Source organism: Chanos chanos, chromosome 16, assembly GCF_902362185.1.
Source record: "Chanos chanos chromosome 16, fChaCha1.1, whole genome shotgun sequence".
Classification (NCBI taxonomy): domain Eukaryota; kingdom Metazoa; phylum Chordata; class Actinopteri; order Gonorynchiformes; family Chanidae; genus Chanos; species Chanos chanos.
This window is the reverse complement of record NC_044510.1, coordinates 7,675,729-7,684,473: the sequence shown is the minus strand read 5'-3', so window position 1 is coordinate 7,684,473 and position 8,745 is coordinate 7,675,729. Positions and strand designations below refer to the sequence as shown.

General features: G+C 47.3%; 1 protein-coding gene across 1 annotated transcript; it reads left to right on the top strand.

The window, feature by feature from the left end:
* Positions 1 to 267: 267 nt before the first annotated feature.
* Positions 268 to 7,220, top strand: znf281a (zinc finger protein 281a). The gene is made up of 6 exons (XM_030793806.1): positions 268 to 750; positions 3,071 to 3,172; positions 3,942 to 4,065; positions 4,191 to 4,274; positions 4,787 to 4,905; positions 5,439 to 7,220. The coding sequence occupies exons 1-6, from the start codon at positions 268 to 270 to the stop codon at positions 7,218 to 7,220; spliced, it is 2,694 nt and encodes an 897-aa protein (XP_030649666.1).
* Positions 7,221 to 8,745: the final 1,525 nt, after the last annotated feature.

The window sequence follows — 8,745 nt, the reverse complement described above, 5'->3', positions numbered from 1 at the left end:
TCTACGCTGTCCTCTATCTTGTTCTATCGTGTTTTTTTCTCTCTCTCTCTTTTTCCTCTCAGGATGACTGCAGTGGGCCAGTGTTGAAGTTAATCCCACTGCTTCCCCAGGACCAGTAGCGGCTTTCGCACCTCTCTTTCTTTCTTTCTTTCTTTCTTTCTTTCTCTCTCTCTCTCTCTCTCTCTCTCTCGCTCTCTCTTTCTCTGTCTCTCTCTTTCTCTTGCTCTCTCTCTCTCCCCCCCCCCAGCGGCTCTGGCTCTGTCCGTCATGAGTCTGATCCAGGACAAGCTGGGCGGTGAGTTCCTTCGCTCCAACGGCGGGATGGAGCCGGGCTTCAGCGCGGGCATGATCATGTTCAGTCACCTCCCACCCGTCACCAGCTTCACCCGACTGGCCAGCCAGACCGTCATGACAGACCTGCAGCCCCACGAGATGATCCTGAAAAAGGAGCGCGACTCTCCGGACTGTGGAGGAGGAGGAGGAGGGATGGGGGGAGGCATGGGAGGAGGCGGCGGTGGTGGAATGGGTATGAGCGGTATGCTTGGAGGCATAGGCGACTACGTCCACTCCATGGGCATTAAACAGGAGAAGATGTCGGAGCACGACTACAGGCTGCCCTACTACCCGGGAGGCGGGGTCGGATCCGGAGGGGGGCGGGACGGAGGAGGAGGAGGAGGAGGAGGAGACCTCCTGCAGGTGTCTCTCGGCACCCACCAGAATCTGTTGGCGCACGACCTCAGTTTGGGAAACGTAAGGGCTTGTGAAGTGAGTCTTGTTTTTGTTGTTATTTTTTGTTTTGTTTTGGGGTTTTTTGTTTTTTTTTTGAAGTGTGCGTCTGTGTGGGGAAAGGGTCGAGGAGGTTCTATGAAATTTGGCCCAATGCACTAATATTATGTGCATATCTACCTTTTCATTGCTATCTGCTACTTAAAGAATACGCCTCTTTATAGTGTTAATGTGTCTGTTCTGTTTGACAGCATTGTAATAGACACTAGCCCACTGTGAGGGGTAGGATAAACAATCTGGAGAAAGACCATTTGATGCAGAAATTGAATATCTCTTGCATTAGACTCTCAAAATATCTGCAATTCCCAGAAACGAAATTTCAGATCAATCACAGGGCAAACCTAACACGGCGTTTTCTTTTCGGACAGCTCGTAAGGAGTAGAAAACGAAACTGCCCTTGTGGTTAAGGGAGTACATTTAGAAGTGTACCTTCTAATGGTGCCGTTTAAATCAGTGCACATGGCTTTGAGGGGAACATCCAAGAAAAAAAAAAAAAACTGGTGGTTTAGGACATGGTATCATTTAAAGAACAGGTTCATCTCAAAACAAATCCACCTGATCAGGCCTGAAGGGTTCCCTTCAAATCAAAGGTGATAAATTCAGTCTCGGTCCCACAGATTTCAATTAAAGATCTATCTCCAGCGTTTGAAAGACGATGATATCACTTGGCCTCCGTCAGAATGAATCAGAGGAGTCTGGCAAAGTGTACAGTCAGCGAGTAGAGGCATGCAGACAGACGTTACGTATCCCCCCCCCCCCCCCCCCCCCCCAACACACACACACACACACACGCTCTCACATTCACACATACTCAAACATCTCTCTCTCTCTTTTAAATCACATTGGGGTAATCATCAGACTCTTGGCAGGCTTATCTGAACAAGAAATGGATAATTACCCGTTGAATAGACATAAAGAATGTCAGATGGTGTAACCGTACAACATGGATGACTTGAGAGAGAGAGAGAGAGAGAGAGAGAGAGAAATTGTGTAGGCCATGAGACATCGAGCACCTGTGTCTCATTTTGTGTGGTAGCCACCGGCAACGGCAAAACAGTTCACAAAATTCTCAGAATAGAATGAGATTAGTCATACATTCATATGCAAAGATTTTGCCCTCAGCCCCGAAACCGAGAAGGAAGACAGTATTGGACTTCGGAGATGATAATAAGAATAATAATGATAATAAAAAAGCTAACATTTTTGTAATGCTGAATGACCTGTTTGATTCATTGAGTGACTTTTCTAGTGGCTTTTTTCTTTTTCTGGGGGGGTGCAGAGACATGTGATTAGTGGGTTGGCCTGTTTCCATAAGGTCCTGACTAGCACAGAGGAAATGAACCTGGGTTTGTTTTGGCTAGCTCTGTACCTAATTTAATCCAGCAATTCGCAGATATCTCATCTCATGTTCTCTCTTATACACACACACACACACACACACACACACACACACACACACGTGTGCGCGCGCGCGCGCATACACATACATATGCACATTCACATACACACTCGCTCACCCTCCCCTCCCCTCCTCAATTTGGGATTGAAGCCCAAGGCTGGTTGCATGCGGAGTTTAAAATCACACATGGTTGTTTAAATTTGAAGGCAAAATCAATAGTGCAGAGAGAGTCTGATACTCCACTGCTTCACCCTCTTTGTTTCCACAACTACCCCACAGCTCCCATTTGAATATTAGGAAGGAGGGGGTGGGTGGTTCAAAATGGAGGCCACCTGGTAGATTTGGTTGCAGCTGGTTACCAGTCCAGAGACTATTTTCCCATAGACTGTCCCCAAGCTCTGACTGGCTCTAGAAACTGGCTCTGACTCCGGCTCTGACCCCCTAGGGAGTGATGGAGGGAAGGGTTGTAAAAAAAAATATTCATTCTGAAGTCTTTTAACGCTCTTACACACACACACACACACACAGCACATGGGGCAATTAGTACCTAATTTTGTTTAGCGTGTGGATTCTTGTTTTGTTTTTATTTATTTAGAATGAAAGAGATGGACAAGAAAAGATGAAGAAAAGTTGGCTGATGTGAAGCAGGGCTGTTAAATTGCCTTTGCTTGTAATCTTAATATTTCAGTCTTATCAAGCTTTACGGACAGCTGTTATGTAAAACAGTGATGTGTTTCATTTGTTTGACTTGTGTGGGAACATGTGGGTGAATATGTTCATAACCTCCACTCACACACTCACACACACACATATATTAAACCCTTCTCTTTTTTTCATTCTTTCTTCCATCTCACTCCTCCCTTTCTGCCTTTGTTCTCCTCCCAGCTGTCAGGCCGTTTGGTGAAAGAGCCCTCGGGGAAAAGAGGTCGTAGGTCAAATGGCGATGGACAGGAGGGGAAGACACGAAGGAAACGAGGAGAATCGAAGGTGAAGAGCACTGACAGACGCAACCCTCTCCCTTAAAAAACAAACAAACAAAAACACAAACAAAAACATAAACACAGACAGACGCAACCCTCTCCCTTCAAAAACACAAACAAAAACACAAACAAAAACAAAAACACAGACAGACGCAACCCTCTCCCTTCAAAACAAACAAAAACACAAACACAAACAAAAACACAGACAGACGCAACCCTCTCCCTTCAAAACAAACAAAAACACAAACAGAAACACAAACAAAAACAAAAACACACACAGACACAAACCTCTCCCTTCAAAACAAACAAAAACACAAACACAGACACAACCCTCTCCCTTCAAAATAAACAAAAACACAAACAAAAACACAGACAGACACAACCCTCTCCCTTCAAAATAAACAAAAACACAAACAAAAACACAGACAGACACAACCCTCTCCCTTCAAAACAAACAAACAAAAACACAAACAAAAACACAGACAGACGCAACCCTCTCCCTTCAAAAACACAAACAAAAACAAAAACACAGACAGACACAACCCTCCCTTCAAAAAAAACAAACAAAAACACAAAAACTTGGTCTTCAGAACTCATGAAGTATAGTCTCTAAAGAGACTAGTGTATGTAGTTTTTAATTAGGCCAATATTTAAGCCTTAGAGATTAGACACCATCTTTGACTGTCTTATTATAGTGAAAGGGTGTGTGAGAGTGTGTCTGTGTGTGAGAGAGAGAGAGAGAGAGAGACTGACTCCTCTGTTCTTCCGTGTCATAGTCCATGATGCTGGATGCAGATGGTGAGAGTTTATCTCCAAACTCCAAACCGCACATTTGTGAGCACTGCAACGCAGCGTTTCGCAGTTCCTACCACCTGCGCAGACATGTACTCATACACACAGGTAGGTGTATACAATACACACACACACCAGACGCATTCAGTCAGTTGATGTTGTGGAACGAACACAAACAAACTCTTGCTCAAAACACACACACTCTTCTCTGTCTGTCTGTTTCGTCTCCGCAGGAGAGAGGCCTTTCAGATGTAGTCAGTGCAACATGAGCTTCATACAGAAATACCTCCTGCAGAGACACGAGAAGATACACAGCGGTGAGTCTGGCTCGCCTGTCAATGCCGTCGCTATCTTTACCGGTCATCTCTCATCCCTGTCGTCACTTTGCCGAATGACTCATTCACAGCCGGTATACCAAGGCGCCCAGCCATCTCCCTTATCGTCTTTTGGGGAGTTTTCTGTCGCCTGCTTTAGATATTGCCTTCATAAATTTAAGTTTTGTTTTTTTAATTGCCTTGGTTAAATGCTGTTTAAATTGAGGTTTCAGCATTTTTCCCCACATATTGACATTAAAAAAACAAATATAGAGAAAGTGATGATTTTCATATATTTTGTAAAATGTTTATTCGTGTTCTGAGCTAGAATTGCGGCTGTGAGGCGGTTGCTAGGTGACTTATCTATGTTTCTTGTTCCACACTTATTGTGATAGATATCACAATAATCAGAGGGCTTGTAAGGGATCCAGTAATGCTTCCCCTTAGTGTCATGTGCTTTGTGCGAAGAACGGTTTCTCTGACTGGTTTCTGACTGGTTTCTGACTGGTTTCCAGGAGAGAAGCCATTCGGCTGTGACCAGTGCAACATGCGCTTCATTCAGAAATACCACATGGAGAGACACAGGAGAACCCACAGCGGAGAAAAGCCATACAAATGTGACACCTGCCAACAGGTAAGGAACACGCTGGTCACGCCCACCAGTTACACCCATTCCCCTCCAGCTCGATCTCCCCGTTAGCCGCTGTCTCGGGCCCCCTCCCTCTACGGATCCCAAATGAGTTATGGGTAGAAAGCGGCACAATAGACAGGCCAAACTGGCCAGCCCGACTTGTTAGATCCGTTTGGGGAGCAGACTGATAGTTTGTTAATACCTGTCAGCTTTGCTCTGATTTACATAAGAGGCTAAGTGGAAAGAGCTAGAGGTCACTTTGATTTTGCAGCTGTGGATTGATGGGTGTTTGTCAGGGTTTTTTTGGGTTTTTTTTAAACCCATCATATTTAGTTCATATTTGGTACTGCTGTAGTGGTAACCTCAGCAAGATACTTAACGGCATCGTCGCTCTGTAAGAGGCATGACCCCTGACACAAATAGTGATAACAATAAGTCATTCCGGAAGTATGTTTGTGGGGGGTGAGGGGGGGCAAGAAATTGTAACTGTATTCTTTGGGATAAACTGCATGTTTTTGTTTGTCCCTGTCCTGCAGTATTTCTCCAGGACGGACCGGTTGTTGAAGCACAAACGGACGTGCGGAGACACCATAAAGAAGGGTCTGGACGGGACGGAGCCCGATTTGGGCGACTCCGGACACGGCAGCTACGGAATCACTCAGGGAAACGCTGCGGCCTCCGGACGTAAAAGGGGCAAGTCCAAAAACCCAGGGGAGGGGGGGGAACGCAAGCGGAAGAGGGGAGGAGGAGCCGGGGCAGGGGGGGTGGCGGCAGCGACGGCGGGGGCGGCGACGGGGTCTGGAGTGATGGAGGGGGCGCACGCTCAGGGGTCCGGCGGGTTTGGCCTGCACGGCTTTAACTCCATGGAGAATCACGGAGGAGTGTCTTCGTCCTCGTCGGCTCCCCAGCCCGGTCCCAGCATGCACGGGGAGCACGGGCGGGCGCCCAAGATGGCCTTCAAGAAGGGGAACCGGAAGGGCCAGGACAAGAATGCCCAACACGCCCAACTGGAGCAGCCCAAGACCAGCGGCATGGATCTTTCCGGAGGAACCGGCCTGGACGGCCTGGGTCTCCTCCAAGGCCCCGGTGCCAAATCCGGCCCGACCAGCAGTAACTATGACGACGCCATGCAGTTTCTGAAGAAGAGACGTTACCTGCACGCCGCCAACAACGGAGGGGGAGGGACTGGGGCTACGGATTACGACGTGGGTGTGGGACACCTGCAGCCGCAGCCGACGGTTATCCAGGGCGGGGTCTCTGGGGTGATGGATGGCGACACCTCCCTTGGGCTTTTAGACTCCTCCCCCTTGGCAGTGGACATCAAACAGGACAAGTCGGGAATCCCGGACGAGGTTTTGCAGAGCCTCTTGGATCACTACGCCCACAAGCCCGACGTGACCTTCGACCTGTCCGACCACCATCACGTGGAGCTCCAGCCCGCCTCCGCCGACGGGCCAATGGGGCACGAGGACGACCCCCCGAGCCCATCGGGTGGAGACAAATCCGTAATCATGCACGAGTATTCCCGTTTCTTGCTGCAGGCTTTGGAGCGCACTAGTCACAATGCCAGTTTCCCCTTGGGCCCCAGCCCGCCGGGGATTTCCACGAACGTCACCGGACCGTTCTCCGTGCCCGCGCCGCTCTTCTCTGACAAACATGTGTACACCACATCCCCCCTGGAGTGTACCTTCGGCCAGTCCGTGGTCTCTTCGCCCTCCCTCTCTTCCTCTTCCTCCTCCGTGCCAAAGTCCCACTTCACACTGCTGGGCAGCTCATCTCCTCCACAGAGCTTCCACCTGAGTGGTCTGGAACCTTCCGCTCACACACAACCTCCGCCACCTCCTCCGCCGACGCAGCAACAGCTCACGCCGTCCCAGGAGCTCACCGAGCAACTGGAGAAACAGCACACCCCCACCCCTCCTCCACCCTCGCAAACCCCATCCACCAGCACCTACCAGATCCCGCCCCCGCCGCAGCCGCCGACGCAGTCCGACATGAGCGGGCAGAAAGAAGCCCAGGGCTCCAAAAACAGGGTGGCTTCATCTGCGGGGGGATTCTCCCTGGCCCCCTCCCAGGGCCTGGGTGCTTTGGACTCGGCCAAGACCTCGTACCAGATCGAGAACTTCGCCCAGGCGTTCGGGGCTCAGTTCAAGGGGAGCCGAGTTCCCCTGGCCTTCGGCAGTGACTCGGGGGGAGAGGTAGACCATCGCATACGGACGCCAGTCTCCGAATTCTCAGGGTATAGCAGTCTCTTAGCTGACGTCAGTGACCCAGTCAGCACCGCCTCCAAAACTCTCACAAGCCAAAGCTACAGGTGAATAGGCCCAAGAGCCCAGACCTACAGACGGGGGAGGGGGAGGGGGCCCTCTTTTCAGTTTCATTGTTATTTTTTTTATTGTTATTATTATTATTATTGTTATTATTGTTATAATTATTATTATTTAGTTCCTCTATTTTATTGTGATTATTGTTGCTATTTTCTAAGTATTGTTTTGTTTTTGTTTGTTTTTGAATTCCCACTGCCATTTATGTTCACATGAACTATCACCCTTTTGGTTGGCCTGCGAGACTGGCAGCAAATGCAATTTTTTGAGGTCTATTTTTTTTTCTTTCATTTCTTTTTCATGAAAAAGAGAAACATGTATTTAGTCAATTTTCCTCTTCTTCTTTTTTTTTTTTTTTTTAAATTGATAGTGTGATTTTTTTATTTTTTTTTTTTAGGTCTGTGCTGTTAATCGGTAGGTGGAAAAATAACCTTTTTAAAGCAAAAATTGAGTAGCAATGGATTTGTAGTTTTAGCAATCAACTTTACAGGTGAAACTATAATAATGGCTTTGAGACACAGCTGGCAGGGAGAAGCCCAGAACTGACCTAGCAAAAAAAAAAAAAAAAGAAGAAAAAAAAAAAAGGATTATATTGTCTGTTACAATGATAAAAGTATTACTCAGGAAAAAGTGTAAAGGAAGAATTTTATCGGGGAGGGGGGGGCAACAGGAGTTTTTTTTTTTTTCTCCCTTGGAGCGGACATTTTGCAACTACAAAGGAAGCAGCTTCGTGTTTTTTTTGGGGGGGGGGTGATGTTTTATTTTTTTACTCGTCTGTGAATGAGTGAAACGAATGGTAAAGACAAAAGAGAAAAAAAAAATGCTTCTTGTCCCCGTTACACTGACATCACTTTCCACTTAGCTGTATAGAGATTAAGGTACTTTTTTATTGTCAATGTGACTTGCTCACATTCTCGTTTCAGTAAGGGCCATATGTATTTATAAGAATATCTATATGTAAAGTAAACATATGTTATCTTTCTGAGGACTTGCAGGGGAAGTAGAGGGAGAGACAGTGATGGGGGGGGGGGGGGGGGGGGGGGGGACTGATTGAAAGAGTTGGCCTGTGATTGTTCTCTGTATTTTAAAAAAAATTTTTCCCCCTAACCTTTGAATGGCGACGCAAGGGTTGGACAGTAGAGGGCGCTGTGTTACAAGGGAAGGATTATTGCTTTGTCCAGGCCTGTATGTATTCCTCTGATGTGCCTCTTTCAGGCTTTCAGATACCTCTCTCTCTCTCTCTCTCTCTCTCTCTCTTTCTCTCTCTCTCTCCACTTCTTTTTTCCTCCTCGACCTTGTTTTTCTTCTACTTCTTTTCTTGAAAAGAGTCCAGCTAGCACTTTTTTTGAGTCAGGTTTTTTTTTTTTTTTTTTTCCCTTGGTTCACCTTTTTCCCCGTGAAGCAGAAAACGAACCAGTGGAGGAGATGAAACTCTGTAACTGACATGTTTTTTTGAAAAGTCAATGTTTGGATGGCGGCAAATGAGGGATATGCAAATTTTGGGTGGGTGGTTGGTGGG

Coding starts and splice junctions, on each gene's coding strand:
- znf281a (XM_030793806.1), top strand. CDS start 268: ATGAGTCTGATCCAGGACAAGCTGGGCGGTGAGTTCCTTCGCTCCAAC. Junction 751..3,070: donor ACGACCTCAGTTTGGGAAAC/GTAAGGGCTTGT, acceptor TTCTCCTCCCAG/CTGTCAGGCCGTTTGGTGAA. Junction 4,906..5,438: donor AATGTGACACCTGCCAACAG/GTAAGGAACACG, acceptor CCTGTCCTGCAG/TATTTCTCCAGGACGGACCG.